This window comes from Thamnophis sirtalis, unplaced genomic scaffold, assembly GCF_051295495.1.
Source record: "Thamnophis sirtalis isolate CommonGarterSnake01/CBP01778 unplaced genomic scaffold, rThaSir2_p1.2 scaffold_11, whole genome shotgun sequence".
NCBI lineage: Eukaryota > Metazoa > Chordata > Lepidosauria > Squamata > Natricidae > Thamnophis > Thamnophis sirtalis.
The window spans coordinates 43,645,146-43,663,204 of NW_028261391.1; the positions used below are offsets into that span (position 1 = coordinate 43,645,146).

An 18,059-nucleotide genomic window follows, 5' to 3' on the forward strand; every position below is an offset into this window, starting at 1 on the left:
CATGTTGTACATGTTCAGAGATGCTTGCTTTGTTACAGTTGTGTATGTAAGAGCTCTGGCATATATCTGAAAATGTGCTTCTTGAAATCTAGTGAGCCTAGGCAGAAACCAAAACTCCAGTGAAAGATGTCACAGTTCCTGAATACCTTTTCCTGTCGGAGAGATTTTGATCAGGTCTCTCTCCTGTCGTGAAGAGCCAGGAGATTTCAGGCGCCTGTTTACCCTTCAGTTAATAAATGAACAGGAATCAACACAACTTTCTAAATGTGCAGAGATTTTGAATAATTCTGGCTCCAAAAGTTCTGAGGCATATGTGTGTGTATGAGAGCACAAGGGGAAGAACTCAGCATTAAAAAATTATTCCCTCGCTGTAAGGGGCATTCACTGAGATGCTCCTCCCACCACTGTCTCCACCACAGGTGGAGTGGGCTGGCATTTGACTGTAAAACTGGAGAGAACTGGGTTGAGTTTGCATTCTGGTTGCTGTCAAAAAGCAAGCTTGGAGAGCTATCGTCTCCTGCACAAAGCTGCTTGCCACCCAGAGAAAGATGTATCAGTGGCTTTGGCTCCTTGGAAAAGTTCTGCTCTTGGTGAGAGTGGCTGCCTCAATTAACTTCGTCCATCACCGCTATGAGGAATTGGTGCAGGCGCTGTTCGATGTAAGGGGCTCATGCCCCTATATTACCAGGCTGTACAGCATTGGGCGCAGTGTGCAGGGCCGCAACCTCTATGTGCTGGAATTCAGCGACTCTCCTGGCATCCATGAGCCCAGTAAGTGTGCCCAGACGTATATCTCTTGTATAGTTGAAGAGATGCTTCTTTCTGCTCTGCCTGATCAATGCACAATTGGGTTCAGTGTGGTGCTGGAATCTCCATGCCTAATGGAATCAAGCCAGGGCCAAGGTTTTCCTAGTAGAAAGTCTGGTCAAGTTATGGGGAGGGGGGGGGGCTGTGCAAAACAGAACCAGTGTTCAGATTGACTTGTTTAATTAATAGCATGGTTTTAAAAATGTATTAAGCCTCATGACATGCTAGTGGGTTTATTTCATTTCATGTGAAGGTCTGAGAGATGTGTACTAGCAACCATCTGAGGCTTGTAATTAAGGTAAAATTTAATTCCCATTCCAGAGATTCAACTCCAACTCTCTTTTTTTAATGCCGTACTTTAATTCTACAAAATATTGTAGCTAATTGGACAAAATAAATATTAATCTTGGGAGATGACAAAACCTACACTATCTCTCCCTACACTATCTCTCTCTGCCCTAACACTCATAACTTTGTTGTTGCAAATTGTAGCTTTGATAGATTACACTTTGAATAAGTGGGGCAGAGCCTGACTTTGCAACATGTTGATGCCAATGACAAAGAGAGGGAAATAGAGGCGCCAGACTCATAATTATGCAGCAAGAATTCTAAGTTCAAAGATCATATGTTGAAGCCCTTAATATACCTTTAACAACTAAAGCAAAGGGGTTTTTCATTAGAAGCATTCTGGTTAATGAGTACCTTTCCCAAAGTAGTGTACTTAAGAATTACAGAAGCTGAAGTTCAACATATCTGGGGGATGCCAGACTGGAAGAGACTAGTCTACTGCTAACCATTATCCAGTAGATGTCAGGCAAAAATATTTTTTATTCAACTAGGCATTGTAAAATTATTCATCAGTTACATTAAGCACAAGAGCAGATAATTAAAATTCTTTAGACAATCCTTTTACTTCTGCCTTTTTATTTTTATGACATTTTATGGTCTTTTTTTACTTGTACACCCCAAAACCTAATTTAAAAAGCTGTATTTGTTTTTAGTAATTTAGTAAATGTTCATTTCTCTGATGTGCAAAGTTCAGCATTTTCCAGTATGATATAAATTGTTTTATGCATGAATCCTACAAGATAGATAACACTAATAACTAGTAAAGTTTCTTACCACCAAGATTAGCAGGTAAGCCATTATAATTAATGTAAAGAAATCTCATAGACCAACTGGTTCAAAGATTTTTAAGGATACAAGAAAAGGAACACAGAACTAATGAAGAATGAATAGGGAAAAAGAGGCTGGGATCAGCTGCAAGTTTCGTCAAGGGATTCTATTATGTATACATGGATCCCCCCTTATAATCTACACAAACATGTTTTATTCTTTTGTGCATAAAGTATGACTACTATATTTGCAGATATACTGCCTACAATTCTAGAGACTTCTGTACATAATTAATATCCTTCTTCCTGTAGAAGGGGCTTCTCAGAGCCTAATAATTGTTTTTTTGCATCCTGCAGGGTACATGTAGAGAAAAGGGGGCCATCTATGGGGGAAGCAGTTTTACATAAATGAATTTGAGGCTAAACCATGCTGATTTTATTTTGCAATTTACTTTAACCCCTGTAAAGCTTTAGAAGGCTGGAATGTGACATTCCAGGAGATAAGCTGAAGAGGAACAATGGAAGGGGCCTTTGGATACCCTGTATGAAATAAAGAAATAGAGACCCTGATTATGTGGTTGTGACTGTGCCCTACTTTCAATTCTCCACCACAGGAAAAGATTTGCCCCCAGGATACATACCATTCTCATACAATGCACTGCTTCTTCCCATTTTCTCCAACCACAGATTCCTGTCCATTGCCCTGTACTTTAAGTTCTGTATGAGAGACAGCAATTGACCTCTCTTGGTTTGACAGTGAACATGTGGCCTGAAGAAGCACATAACCTCACAATGAGCTTCTTTCCACAATACAAAAGACCACTGCTATAGTTTCTCACCACAGAATGCCATTTGGGAATCCATGCTGCTTCCCCCTCCTGCTTGACCTCAATGTTTATGCATTAGCACCCAGTTGTGTTGAATCCATCTACTCTGTTCCAATGTCAACAAATGTCTCCCTTTCACAGTGGAGCCAGAATTCAAGTATGTGGCAAACATGCATGGGAATGAGGTACTAGGCCGGGAACTGTTGCTCCAGCTTGCGGATTTCCTGTGTGAAGAGTATCGCCATGGTAATCCGCGCATTACACAGCTCATCCATGAAACACGCATTCACCTCTTACCTTCGATGAATCCAGACGGATATGAAGTGGCAGCTGCCCAGGTACCAGGCAAGCATCCCTTTTTTATTTCAATTGTCATGGTAATAACAAAAGTTTATTTTAAGGCAGTTAAGGGAGAGAGGAATGACTTACTGAACGTGTAGGAAGTGCAATTTTCAGAATGTTTAGTTAGTTCCAGCACTTTTGGAGATATCAAATTTGGGGAAGCCAAAGTCACAGACAATAGCTCTAAATCAAACTTTATTCATTGCAACAGCTGAATTAAATTTCTGTGTCAAAAGGCAATACATCTTGAGAATAGACTCAAGTGACTGCTACAGAATATTGTATAAACTTTTCACGATTGCTTGTTTGTGATCTTCCAGAGACATATAGCTTGTCGCTACTAAGAACTTATAAGTGAGACAGTTGGATCTTAATCTAATTTAGAAGGCAACATATGGCAGTACTATGTAGTAAAAAGTAGAACATATGCTTTGAATGCAGAAAATATTTTGGCATCTACTGGTAAAAAAAGTAGGGCTTGTGCCAGTCAATATCAACAATACTCATTTTTGGTCATGGATGCTGAGCTGTAGCAAAGCTGCCCCAATCCACTATGATTTGATGATGTCATAGTTGCAGACCTGTAAATTTCAATCTTCCCCCATATTTTCCAGTGATTGGGAAACAGGCATTACATTGCACTGAATGCCACTGGCCAACTTGCTTTCACTTTCTGGCTCTTCAGAAGATGACTAACCTCATGATGACTTCAAAGAAGGAAATTCACAGCAATTGGGGGACTTCCAGATAACAGGCTTTCCACAAACTCTTCCAATTTATAATAGTGCACTTACCCCAGTTCCAAACTGTTCTGATCATTTATCGTTTTGGATATTCTGTGTAGTTCATTGTTCTTTCGACAAAAGATCTTTGAGCAGGGCAAGTGACATTGATTAGTAAAGGCAACAGCCAATTTCCCAGTGCAAGGGAAAATTGATTTCTATAATTCAAACTGATTTATTGGGCCATAAAAATAAGGGAATTTCAATTCTGCATTTCATGTTTACGCCCTGTAGCTTTGAATACAGTTGTATTGAAAAAGAGATGTTTCTTAAAATATAATCATCTTTAATTTAGGGTTGTCTGTTGAATTCTGACTATGCTAATCTGTATCAGAAGATCCTGCTCAATAAATATTTGGCAACTATTCTTAGCATCCTGAAATCAAGAAGCTCCTGAACAGCTTTTATTCACTTTTCTGAAAACGCGTATTTCCCTTTTGATGCCTCAAGAGATAAACTAAAATTTGGTATTCACTTAAACATATCTACAGATTACACAAAAATCTATTATTCTCTTTTTTAGAACCAAAGTTATTTTGAGGATTTCACTGGGCGAAACAATGTCAATGGAGTTGACCTTAACCGTAATTTTCCTGACCTCAACACCATCATGTATTCCAATGAGAAACAGGGTGGACCCAATCATCACATCCCTTTGCCAGATAATTGGGAAAGCCAGGTAATGCCAATCCAATTAATCCCTTTCAAGTAATGTGTGTACTGTATCCACTTATAGTTCATCCACTCATCCATCCTAGTCAGGTGGTTGTAGAAACTTGTGATGGCGGTGTAATGCATGTTATTGTACTCTTATAATACTGCACGAATTAAGTTCTCTCTACTTTTTTGCCATTCTCTTCACTTTTCTCTAAGAGCCAAATTGCATATGAAGATAACCCAACTGCTTTAATACTCCCCGGATCATAGTCCTTTGGAACACAGGAAGAAGATTTTGTCTGGGTCTCTGTCTGTGTATCTAGATATGGAAAATTAACATATTGAGAATTGGTTCCCAAGTTCTTAAACATCTCTTGGGAACCTAGCAAGGCCATCATTTCTGATGTTAGCCATGTGAAGCCTTATATGCATTAAATAAGATCAGGATGAGTATAAAGTCTGCACACTTTCTTGAGCCTATGTGTGTATGTACATGCCTGCCCATGGGCATGCGTGCATGTATGCACGTGCATTCACATGCTGCCTTCAAGTCAGCATTGTCTCCTGGTGACTGCCTGGGCTAGTCCCTACAGTTTTCTTGGCCAAATTTCAAAAACAGTTTGCTATTGCCTCCTTCCAGGGCTGAGAGAGTATGACTGGTCCAAGCTCATCCAGGTAAGTTTTGTGCCTAAGGCAGGACTAGAATTTCCAGTTCCCCATTTCCCAGGCTTCCAGTTTCTAAAATGCAGAATCATGACTAGATTCACATATTGTCCTAAGCCATGAGTTGCTTAAGGATGATTTGCTGAATAAGCCACAATGGGCTGGACATGTTAAAACATAAAGTTTGTGAACCTTAATGGTTGTGGGATTCCTGCAACAGATAATTTTAACCACTAAATAGTCTTCAATAGTGCGTTGTTGTTTTTTTGCTCTGTGAATGAGTATGTGTCTGTTTGTGTGTATGGGAGTGTATGGAAGGGAGGTAGGGAGGGAAGAAGAGAGGGAAGGAAGGAAGGAAGGAAGATGACAAACAAGAAAGTCAGATTAATTAGTGTGCACTTAAGATCTTTGCTCATTACTTATTATTTATTTAGATACTTGTGTGTTGAGTATTTAATAGATACCTAATGCATTTTGCAAAATTTTTGTCAGCTGCTTAGAGTCACTTAAAGTGAATGGGTGGCCATATAAATTATCTAAATAAATGAATAAAATTAGCATTGCAACAGCAAAATGGAAAACATAAGCAAGACAGAGTCAGATAAACCACTCTTCTCCAATAAAGCTGTCAATTTGGCAGACTAAAATTCTGCCAAAATTTTGTTTTAATGGATGGAGTCTGTATCTCATTGCAACCAAGAATATTTTTGTGGTACATGAAAGAAGGCAAAAGATTTCCCATTTGATCTCAATAAGAGGCAAGCAAGGATGGTAGTTGAAGAGACAATGCCTCAGACATTGCCATTTAGGGCTTTCAAAATAATTACCAATCTATTAAACTCTGCCCAGAAATCAATTAGCAATTGGTCCAAGGACAAAAGGAAGGATTTAAAGGGTTTTGTAAATGGGCACTTGCTTACTTTGTTAATAATGTCCAAGGCCAGAGAATTCTGAGATTAGAGAGCAGTCATTCAGACATTTTTATATCTGCATCCTGGGTATGTTCTCATGGGGGCAGTGCTGCAAGTCTGAACAAATTAGAAGTATTAAGAATCAGGTTGAGCATCTGGTTTGGTATTTTGTGTATTTCTGACAGGTAGAATCAGAGACATTGGCTGTGATTCAATGGATGAAGAGTTACAATTTTATTCTCTCAGCCAATCTTCATGGTGGAGCTGTAGTTGCCAATTATCCCTATGACAAATCCCATGAACAGAGAATCCGTGGCAACTGGCAAGCAAATAGCACCCCCACGCCTGATGATATCCTCTTCAAAAAGGTGAGATATGTCAGGGATAATAAAAACAAGATGAAATGGATTCAAATCAATGTCTGTGTAGAACAAAGGCTCTCTTTTAGGAGGTAATTAGATGCTGGCTACCTTCACATCTAACCTGACCTCAGGTTGGTTCTGCACATCAACATGACCAGTGTGGAAACCGACAGTAGAATATACCAGCTTAAGTGTGACTGCACTTTGGACAAATACCCAGTCTTGGGAATTAATCTGAATAGAGATTCTATCCAAATTGAGATCCTGGGAGAGAATTCAGATGGGAATGTCTCTTCTGTTCCTGGTTATCTTTGGTGCTCTTTTGCATCAGTTCTCAAAGCCCAAGGATACGGTCAAAGAGCTTGCATCAAGTGAGTCATCCGCCCCTATTTCTTCCACCTTCACTTCCCCACCCTTGTCCTCCTGCCATTCATGGCAAGAGAATATTAGGAGAGAAGCAGTGTGGGATTCAACCGGTTTGCACCTATTTGGGAGAACCAGTTGGTAACTTTCCAGGCAGTTCGGAGAACCGGTTGTTGGAAGAAATCTCCTTTTGTTTTTCCCCACTTTACAGGGCTAATCCTGTAAGGAAGACAGGAAGGAAACATTCTGGTGTTGTTTCTAGCCTCATCTTTGTTGACCTGGTTACAGAAACTGTCTCTCCGGTTAATCATGATTACATTGTAAGAGCTAAGGCGAAGCACCCATTGACGGGAGTGACGTTGAGTTGGCCATACCCACCCAGTCACGTGACCACTGAGCCCCACCTACCCAGCTGGCCATTAGGGCAGAGAACCAGTTGTTAAATTATTTGAATCCCACCACTGGAGAGAAGAGACCCAGCCCTTCTTTCTTTCTGCCCATCCTCCTGATCACTTACCAAGAGAAGGTAGAGGAGGAAAAGCGGGTCTCCTTATATCTGTGGAGATTCTCAATCACCCAGGCCATAGTTGTCCCAAAACTACTTTTTCAAGAGGCAACCGGGTTTCTTTTCTCTCTCTCTTTTTTTCTTTGAAGAGGTTTCGCTTCTCATCCAAGAAGCTTCTTCAGCTCTGACAGGTCATGCTGATCATCTGCATTCTTTTTCTTCCATTCCCCACCATCCCGTCAGAGCTGAAGAAGCTTCTTGGATGAGAAGCAAAACCTCTTCAAAGAAAAAAGAGAGAAAAAGAAAAACAAGAAAATCCAGTTGCCTCTTGAAAAAGCACCTCTGGGTCTCTTTATCCTTTTTGGTGTGAATAAATGCAATAGAACTGCTCTTCCAGGGTGCATGCTCTATACTGTTTAAAACAAACTCCCCCCTCGGGGCTTTAGTGCTATGATGCCAAAACCACTGTGAGGAATTTTAAATATTTATCCAGTTATATTTATGCATATCCAGCAGTCTTATGAAATATTGCTGGATATATATAAAATAATATCTTTGCATTTTTGGCATTGCCACACCAATACATGGAGAAATGGACAGCTGAGATGAGGGGAAGTGCCCCTTCAGCTGGCATCATTCTGTAAAGCAGAATTTCCATAGTAGGAGTGAATCCAATAATGGGTCTAGAAGAAACTGGTACCAAAAGACCATTTCTCTCCTTCCCGTGGTGTATGAGAAGGGTGATGAAGGAGAAAAGAGTAAAATGACTCATTTTCTCTCTGTTCTCTGATCCTGGCATAGATCCCTCTTTTTAACCTTTCTTAGGGGAAAGGGGTCATTTAAGTGCCTGGAGAACTAAAATCCTCAAAATCCTGCTTTCCTCATCCACTTCCCCTGCCACTCAAGAGTTGAAAGAGAAAGGGGAGATGTTAGATCGGGTAATGGACAGGCACACATAGGCTAATGGTAACAACAGCTCTTTATTATAACACAACAAGTATGAACAATCCAGCGAAGGTTGAATCTGACAGCAGCCCTTTTATAGGGAGCTATCAGACCCTTCGACCAATGAGATTAAACCTCTATTCCCGCCGGAACAGAGGACCTTGGTGGAAACCATTATAACTGAAGCTAGTATCTAACAGGAGAGATGATAATTTGGGGGCGGGGGCACAGTGTGAGAGCAAAACAAATATCAAGGCATGCCTGAAATAGGCTAAGATAATCAACAGCAGCAGGCCAGCTTCCTTCCCTAGACTGACCTCAGAACATTTCATGGCAGACTACTTAGCAAAGCCTATGCTGGAAGAAACAGAAAAACGCCACTTCTGTGAACTGAACGATGGAGAGATGCACAGAGGTCATCTAAGTGATAGTCTGGAGACAGATTGAGAACATCATATATTAATATCCTTAATTAACAGTTAATGGGTTATCTTTATACTGTGACATGCAGATATGAGGATGAATTCCTAATATTGAAAGTGAAGTGTCCAGTTGGATAGTAAAGTCAGAACTGAAAAAAGGATGTGTTCTAAACATGAAGGAAGGAACTGTAATAAGATGGAGGGGGGGAGCTTAAAATGTAAACAGAATGCAGCTGCTGTGAATACTGTGGTATTGTAGACATTTTATGTCACATCCCAGAGGTGGCTAGTGATCAGTTCTGTGTTTTAATTCTGATTCCCTGATTCCCCCCCCCCCCCCGGAATGCATATGAAGTAACTAGTTCTGTTGTAAATAATACTACTAGAGTCCTTGTATATATTTAATATTACAAGTGTTTGTTCAATTTGCTCTGGGAGCTCTGAACTTGATCCTCAGGCCAAATGACTAGTATTGCAATATATCTTGTGTAGTACAGGACAATACTGATAATTTAAAAACTGCAATGAATATTTATGCTTGTTTGCAATAATGACTCTTAGCCAGTTATTGGATTCCTTCCAGTTGTACCATGAGAAAGGCTGAGGAGAAACGTCAAGGGGAAAAATGCAAGGAAGCCAACTCCTACACAGGCAGGAAAAAAAATAACATTTTTTAATAGACAATCTTTTTGAATGTAGTGCTGACTTTTCATTTTGGGAAAGCTTTCAATATATTATTCTGGATTCTATTAATTGATATTTTGATGTTTTAAGTATTATTATTCCACTGCTGGGTTTTTTATTTGTATTTGCTATGTACTACACTACCTCTGTAGATGATAGTGGGATAAAACTGTTTTAAATACATTATAAACATATTTGATGGGCCCTGAACTGGCAATGAATAATCCAGAAACTGCCAAAAAGGCTTATTTCAAGATGGAGGTGCTGGGCTATTATTAAGAAAGTAAAAATAATCTGATATAATTCCCTATACAAAGTTATGCATTTGTAAAATTCAATATAACGTTGATTTTAAATAATAAATAATAAAATAATAATTGAGAATTGTAGAAGTAGAAAAGTACAACCTAAATTGTGAGTTGTTGGAATAGCCCTCCAGTCCAAGTTGAAAAATTACATTAAGGTTTCTTTAAGTTTGTTCATTATCTCTAATAAAAGAGACAATGTGTCTGTGTGTGTGTGTGTGTGTGTGTGTGTATGTATATATATGTATATATGTATATATGTATATATGTATATATGTATATATGTGTATATGTGTATATGTGTATATGTGTATATGTGTATATGTGTATATGTGTATATGTGTATATGTGTATATGTGTATATGTGTATATGTGTATATGTATATATGTATATATATGTATATATATGTATATATATATATGTATGTATGTATGTATGTATATATGTATATATCAGGGACGTGCAGTCACTAGAGGCAGGGGAGGCAGGGCCTCACCAGTCTCCTAAGGAAAAAGAAAGAATTTTAAATAATTTTTTTAAATACCGTATTTTCACGCATATAACCCGCCCACGCAAATAACCCGCAGGTTTTCAAGATTTATGTAAAAAAGTTTTTATACACCCCGCCTTCTTATATAACCCGCAATCACAGCACATCCCTTCCCGATCTCAGCACTTTCCCTCCCCAGCGCCCAGGCTTTCTCCTCCGTTCCCGCCTCCCGTCCCTTCCCCGATCTCAGCACTTTCCCTTCTCCTCCGTTCCTGCCTGTTCCCGCCTCCCGTCCCTTCCACCATCTCAGCAGTTTCCCTCCCCAGCTCGCCCAGGCTTTCTCCTCCATTCCCGCCTCCCGTCCCTTCCCCGATCTCAGCACTTTCCCTTCTCCTCCGTTCCTGCCTGTTCCCGCCTCCCGTCCCTTCCCGATCTCAGCACTTTCCCTCCCCAGCGCCCAGGCTTTCTCCTCCGTTCCCGCCTCCCGTCCCTTCCCCGATCTCAGCACTTTCCCTTCTCCTCCGTTCCTGCCTGTTCCCGCTTCCCGTCCCTTCCACCATCTCAGCAGTTTCCCTCCCCAGCTCGCCCAGGCTTTCTCCTCCGTTCCCGCCTCCTGTCCCTTCCCCGATCTCAGCACTTTCCCTTCTCCTCCGTTCCTCCAACCCCTCCCCAGCTCGCCTAGGCTTTCTCCTCCGTTCCCGCCTCGGGAGGAACGGAGGAGAAGGGAAAGTGCTGAGATCTGTTAACAGATTAGTTAATCTGTTAGTCGCTGTCATGTAAAATATTTTCCGTATACCCTGCCCACTTTTATACCCCACGGGGGGGGGCATGCGGGGTAGGTAAAAACGCACATTGCCCGCGGGTTATATGCGTGAAAATACGGTAATTAAAGTCAGGGTAGTTGCTACCAGATTCAAAGTCACAGTGGCTTGGTGTCTGCTCTCAGTGTTAACTATGGGAGGAGGCCAGAGAACTCGGGGCCTCTTTTGCCTAAGGAATTGTTCGCCTTTTAAAAGTTAAGGAGGAGTTAACAAGTGAAAACGTTCATATGCAAAAGAGGCACTGATTCTCCCGCCTCCTGATCGGGGAGCAGCGAATCATGCCTTATGAGCACACTTACGTTAGCACGCTTACGTTGGGCGGACAAGAGGAGAGTTGAGAGAGTTTCCACAGCTGGAAAAGGTGGATCGGACGGAGGGAGGGGGGGGTTCAAATTTATTGTAATTTAATTTGTAATTTTTTTATTGTGAGGTGTGTGTGTGTGTTTTTTTCTTTCTTCACAGCGGTGGGGTCGGAGGAGGCAGGGGGGGGCGAGGCCCTGCTGCCGCGCCTTCCCAGCAAGACTTCCTTTCGGCTCGCAGTTTCCCTTGCCTGCCTTAACCAAAGCTTGGCGCCCTGCCTTAACCAAAGCTTGGCGCCCTGCCTCTGCTTTCACGCTCTCCCTCTCTCAGCTGTGCAGCAGCTTCGGCAGCAGCTCTCAGCCTATGGCAGCAACATCGCGCAGGCTGTGGAAGGAGAAGGAGGAGGAGGAGGGAACCAAGAGAGGCGTTTAACGGGCGTGCGCCCCACAGCCAGGACCGTCATTGCGCCTCAAGCCGCGTTTCTTCCTGCAAAGCCCTTCGGGCAACCCGAGAGCTCTGCCTGAAACCTTTTAAACCTTTAAGAGGAAGAAGAGAAGGAGGAGGAGAGGGAGAGAGGAAGAAATAATTATTTTCTTTGGCTCTTTCACTGTATGCTGTGAATGTTTATGTTTTTTTCTTGTTTTGCTCAGAACAGCATTGAATCTGCTATATAATATGATAGGATAGCTTTTCTTAATGGGAAGTGAGGACACTAATATAGTAAAGGGGATATTATGGTCTTCTTTTTTACCTTTTTAGATCTAGAGTCTATTTCCAGCTTGCAATGTGACTGGACAGGTGAAAATATATGACCATCTAAACATTTTCTTTCCAGTTGGCCAAGGTTTATTCTTTTTCCCACGGATGGATGCATCGGGGTACAAACTGTGGAGATTTCTTTATTGATGGCATCACTAATGGGGCATCCTGGTACTCACTCAGCAAAGGTAAGGCAAAATGGGACAAGAGAAAGAGAGTAAGTATGTTTTGGAGAGAAGATTTTGAAATGTCCCATTGTGTAAGAGTGATAACCTTTAGAATGGTTAGAAAAGTTCCCTACTTTGGAGCATTGTTGTTTTGATCTTTGGTCCTCATACTCAGATATCATCAAGAGACACCTTTTCTCCATCCTTTTAGTTGGTGACATTTAGCTCAAAGGGATGCTTAAGTCTTTTTATCAGTATATATATCTGTCCTTCAGGGATGCAGGATTTCAATTACCTGCACACCAACTGCTTTGAAATTACCCTTGAACTAAGCTGCAAGAAATTCCCGCCACAGGAGGAACTGGAATTTGAATGGCTGGCAAATCGGGAGGCCCTTATTGCCTACATAGAGGAGGTAACAAAATTATGACACAATATCATTCTGCTTTTTGGCAAATCTTTTTAAAAAGTTGATCCCCTCTTTTTTCATGCTTGTAAGATGTTACATTAAATAATGAGGCCTTGATTTGACTATTTGGCAGTGGAATACCAAGGGCAAGGCAAAGGGGCTAGTCTGCCCTAGAAATAGGCAATGAGAGTTGCATTGTCTGCCAACCTGGTGATGACAAGGAGGCTATCCAGAGTATTGGTGGTGCATGTGAAATCAGGTCGGTGTTGCTGATGTATCTACCAGCTGTTTGGCTGTTAACAGTGCAGCACATTAATGACAATGGGTGGAGCTCCCATTGGCTAATATGCCAAGTATACCACTGTTTTTTGAATAGGGGGATGGGGCATCTATTAAACCTGAGTGCCCATTGAACTTGAAGGTGCTCTTGAATATTCATAAAAAAGCCTGTCTGCTACTTTGCACATGTTTGCACAAAAGTATGTTTCTTACCAATCCTCATACTTCTATCGTCTCAGTTTTTTCTTGCCACTGCTGCGCACCTCCACCAATTTGCCCAGTGCTTTTCTGTCAGCCCCTATATTGTTCCAAATCTCCCAGTGCCTTCCCACCATTCCTGTACTACTTCCACCGTCTCCCAGATTTTTTCCTAACTCTTCCTAGAGATAATACAATTCTGATTAGATATGCGCAGACTCAGTTTTTTTTCTTGTTTGTCTAATAAATGAATGTAGAATACATGAGAACCTAGAACTCTGTCCAGAGTTTCAGATACAGTCTTTTCTTCGGGAAGGCCTTTCTATCTATTCTGAAGCTGCTGATGGATGAACCTGGGACTTTCTGAACATACCACATTTATGTTTTATCATAAATCATTGTGAACTGGGAAAAGATCTTTTCTCAGACCAGTAAAGAAGCCCTATCACTGATGAAGCTTCAGACAAAATGACTTGTTACTGTATTCTTCCTAAGTACCATGATCTTAGTCCTACTAAGGCTGTTCAGCATTTCTGTTGTGCAGATTCACCAGGGCATCAAAGGGCTGGTGTCAGATGAGAACAACAACAAACTTGCAGGAGCTGTAATTTCTGTGGAAGGAATTGGCCATGATGTCACCACAGGTTGGTATTCAGCCTAACATAAGTTAAAAGTGTTCTGCCTCAAGCGTTGTAGGCTTGCTCGAGGCATGCAATTAACTTCACGTTTAGGAATCTCTTTCAGGCATTCTTAATAGCAAAACTTGGAGTTCAGTATTAAGATACTTCTGACTTTCCATGATCTGTCCCATCACATAGTGTAAAAAGATGATGATTTTATCCCTGCTGAGCGAAGATGTAGAACGCTACTATAGCCAGGCATTTAAACTGCCTGGCTATAAACTTTGCATGTGGGCAAGATGCCCCAGTGGCCAATCATAAACAGAGATGTGATCATATGTCATGGAACTACATTTCCCATAAGGCAGTATCTGCCTACATTTCCCATGCGGTAGTTTCTTAAAGGAGATAGTTCTTAATTCCTACACTAGCTATATACTGCTGGGGCAGCACAAAAAGCTTTTTCTTAAGAGTCCTTAAATTGATTTCAAAGGTATTTACCGCATTGTAATTTGAATTTTAAAAGTTGCTAGAATTTAGTAACACAGTCAGAAATTAAGCAATAACCCTATGAAAGCACTCCCAAAACTGGTTCCTGCCAAATTTATTAGGAGGATTTACTGTATGTACAGTCAGAATTTCCTTTCTGGAGATTTTGAAAGTTGTAATCCTATAACAATATAGGGAACACTTAATATTGTAGCATTGCACTATTAGCTTTAGACTATGTAAGGTATCTACAGTGTATGTTTATGTGAAATATACATGTAGTAAGCTGGTCTGTGGACAGGATTTCTGGAGTTTGTGGTATTTTTTTATTAACTTTATTAAATTAAATCAAATGTTAACCCTAAAAAAGTATGGCTGAAGGATTCTGACTCCCTTAGATTGCATTTCACCATCTAGAAAGACAAGGAAAAACTTACTTTACATCTGGGATTGTTTACTTATCCATTCTTTTTACCCATTCATATATGCTGTATTCAGCTTGAACTTATGAAGGTGCAAATGTCATACAAGAATTCCATGTACGTTGAATTGAAAACATTTAGACCTTCATATGATGAAGGAATAAGGAAGATGTTTATAGAACATTAAACATCAGTCACCTCCATATTTGTTTTCTTCTGCATTCATAATTAATATTTGAACAGAGCTATGGATTCCTTGGAAGTATCTCCTTAATCAAGAGGTCGGTTTAGTTGCTCTTTTGACAACTTACTATTCAATGGCATTTAGTCACTGATGGTTGCAGAAAAAATGTATTTCATGAGTGATTGTCAGGGGATATATCAGTAATTCATTAATCCCAATTCTACTAACAAAATGATGGCATTAGCTAGAAGTTTATCCTTCTAAGTTTCCTCATCTTCAAATGAAGTCTTTAACATCTGAATCTTTTAGTATCTTCTTTTCTCATGTAGGTGAACATGGAGACTACTTCAGGCTGCTACTGCCTGGTAATTATAGAGTTATTGCATCAGCAGATGGTTACCAACCTCAGACTGTGATGGTGACTGTTGGCCCAGCTCAGCCCTCACTGGTGAGTATGGAAGGAAAGAGGAAATACAATTCTCCCACTTCCAATATGAAGCATGAGTAGAGTAGGGAAGGAAAAAGAAGAAAATATCTGCATGTGTAGGTATTTCCTCAACTGAAGCAACTTGATATCTTGATTAGTGAAAATACTATGGAAATTGCTTTTCAGCCCAAAAGAATGGTATACCCTTTCCATACTGGAAGGGGAAAAAACATGAAAATACTCGCTACATTTCCTTTAAGTATAAATTATCCACTAGTTATACAGTTTATCTTGGAATAAAGTTAGTTTATAAGAGGCTGGCTTATATAAGAAGCATCAGTTTATGTTTTTGCTATCCAGAAAAAGCTTTGCCTGGGAAAACATTGCAACTAATATGTTTCAGGTTATTATCCATTAACAGCAAAAGTTATTCTTATACAGTAGCCAGGACTTTGATGCCCCATTATTAATTTATTCATTTAATTTATAGTGCTGTCCATCTCATGAACAAGTGACTCTGGGCAGCATACAATCCAGCCCTAGTTGGACTCCCTTTTAAAAAATAGTCAGTCCACCAGTCACCCGAGGACAATCAGTTATTGTTGAACTGTATGAGTCTTAAGCAGCTCCAGCCAGCATAGCCAAACGTAAGGATTGCTTTAGTTCAGCAACATCTGAAGGACCATAAATTCTCTAACCAGGCAGTAATGTGAGATGATTCACCGTAGTTAAATATTAATTTCCCACATATTCTCCTTCATATCACTCATCTCAAAAATTGTTGGAAATTAATATGACACTTAGCTGTCTGGCACTAATCATATCATTCCTTGTAAATCTCTTGCTGTTTCTCATTGCTAGAAATATGCCCAAATCTGGAGCTAACTTATTATCGTTGCTTGCTCCAAAGATTGAAATGTATCTTATGTCCTTTTATTGGCTTATCTGAGGAAAGACTATAAAAAAAAATTTAGTTAATCAAAATCAAAATCTTAGTTCTAAGCATACAGTTTTCTAAATAAAACAATAAATTGTCCATCTAGAGACCATTAACCTCTTATTTTAAAAAAACCCTTATAATAACAGAGATCTATACATAGATAGATGACTTTCCTAGAATGTAGTCCTTCTGATTCACTGATGGAAATTTGGCAAATATATACTCCCTTGTTCTTTTACTGCATTGTTTTGTGTTTTTTTTAATTCATCCACAATTTTATTCTGTTTCCAAATGGAAAAAAGAGAATATGACAAGCTTCCATCTGGCAGAGGGGGGGAGGGGTACAATGTGTCATGTAACGTTTTATTGGATGGCATTTCAGTGACTTTTGTCTCTTTCAGGTGGATTTCCAACTCAGACAGAAACCTTTGGACAATCCTCCTGTACCAAAGGCATATAAGAAAAGGTCCCACAATAAACCGCAGCAAAAGAAAATTGTCCCACGGGCTGCCCCATGGCAGACACTATGATGAAAATAGTCCTTGATTAGTTAAAAGCTGAAGGAGCATGTCTGGCATGTAATGTCAACAATAGTGGCAAATGAACTTTTTAAGAAGCACCCAACCCTCTGATGACCCTCACAATCATGAAATGCATCTAAAGCTTTCTGCATATTAAATATATATTTAACTGCATTGTGGACTGAAAACTCTTTCCAGAGGAGGACAGGCATTAGGCTATTCTGTTTTATGATATTCTAATCAGTCCTGTGTTTTAATTTCTCAAGAACAGTATAGTACTGTAGCTCATGAGAGCCTACATTGCCCTCTTCTGGGCACTGAAGAGTAATCATGGGAAAAAAATATAATAGGATGTTTTTAATCAGTTGTTTACATGAATATTGGAAAAGTTAGCAATGCATTTCTTCTTGGGGGAGAGGGCATAATATACAAAACAGAAACTGTTAAACATTTGCAGCACAACTTTATACTAAATTATAGAGGCTAATTGTATGTGCTTGCTCAAGCCAGCCCAATATCAGTTTATTCAAATCTGAACTTTTCTACAGATCATTGGGCCTGCAGAGTTTATTCATCTATCTTTGGAGCAGCCGAAATTGTTCCCTCTTCTGACGCTATAGCATTGGTGGGTTTCACTTTTTTTAGAACCTCTTCTGTAGGTGTGGCCTGCTTTGTGGGAGTGGCTTGCCAGTCATGTGACTGGGTGGGCATGGCCAACTTGTAAATGTGGTGAAACTCACTTAACAATGCTCTTGCTTAGCAACACTTTACATCCCAGGGGTGTTCAAACTTGACAGCTTTAAGACTTGTGGCCTTCAACTCCCAGAATTCTTCCCCCCGCTCTTCAACTTGATGATGTGTGCACGGGCATGGGGTGGGAGCTGGAATCGGTTCTAAACGACACTGTAGATTTGTGGAAACTCTTCTATAGAAGAGGTTAGAACTGGCAGGAACCCAACTGGCAGGTTACTGCCAAGTGGGACTGATCTGATTATTTGTCTGCAATGCATGCTTCTGGCTTTGCATGCTCCCCTTCAGCTTGCCATGAGTCAGAGGGAAAACCATCTGCACATCAGACCACTATAGTAGGATTTTGTCTATAATTTCTAGGCTTGTTTTTCTATGTTCCTCTTCCAACAATCCATTTTGTCATTACCCAAATTCAATAAAGTGAAGACCAGAATAGACCAGATTTAGTAAGGGAGTTAAGTTACAAGCAGCTCACTCTGAATTTCTCTTCCCTTCATTTTTGCCCTTATATAGAAAGATACATGCAGATTTCCAAATTTCTCTGTGTTCTGTTTAGATTGCAATAGGAGTGGAGGTCAAACACTAGTTGAGC

At 40.2% G+C, this 18,059-nt stretch overlaps 1 protein-coding gene across 1 annotated transcript; it reads left to right on the forward strand.

Annotated features, from left to right (window-relative positions):
* The first annotated feature begins 374 nt into the window (after positions 1-374).
* CPN1 (carboxypeptidase N subunit 1) lies at positions 375-16,891 on the forward strand. The gene is made up of 9 exons (XM_014052132.2): positions 375-771; positions 2,891-3,087; positions 4,397-4,552; positions 6,290-6,472; positions 12,138-12,249; positions 12,504-12,643; positions 13,659-13,758; positions 15,159-15,277; positions 16,598-16,891. The coding sequence occupies exons 1-9, from the start codon at positions 549-551 to the stop codon at positions 16,724-16,726; spliced, it is 1,359 nt and encodes a 452-aa protein (XP_013907607.2). The 5' UTR covers positions 375-548; the 3' UTR covers positions 16,727-16,891.
* Positions 16,892-18,059: the final 1,168 nt, after the last annotated feature.

Bases quoted from the DNA above. Each gene is read 5' to 3' on its own strand.
- CPN1 (XM_014052132.2), top strand. From the start codon at position 549: ATGTATCAGTGGCTTTGGCTCCTTGGAAAAGTTCTGCTCTTGGTGAGA. The intron at 3,088-4,396 runs GTACCAGGCAAG...TCTCTTTTTTAG, and splicing joins ATGAAGTGGCAGCTGCCCAG to AACCAAAGTTATTTTGAGGA. The intron at 12,250-12,503 runs GTAAGGCAAAAT...TCTGTCCTTCAG, and splicing joins CTGGTACTCACTCAGCAAAG to GGATGCAGGATTTCAATTAC.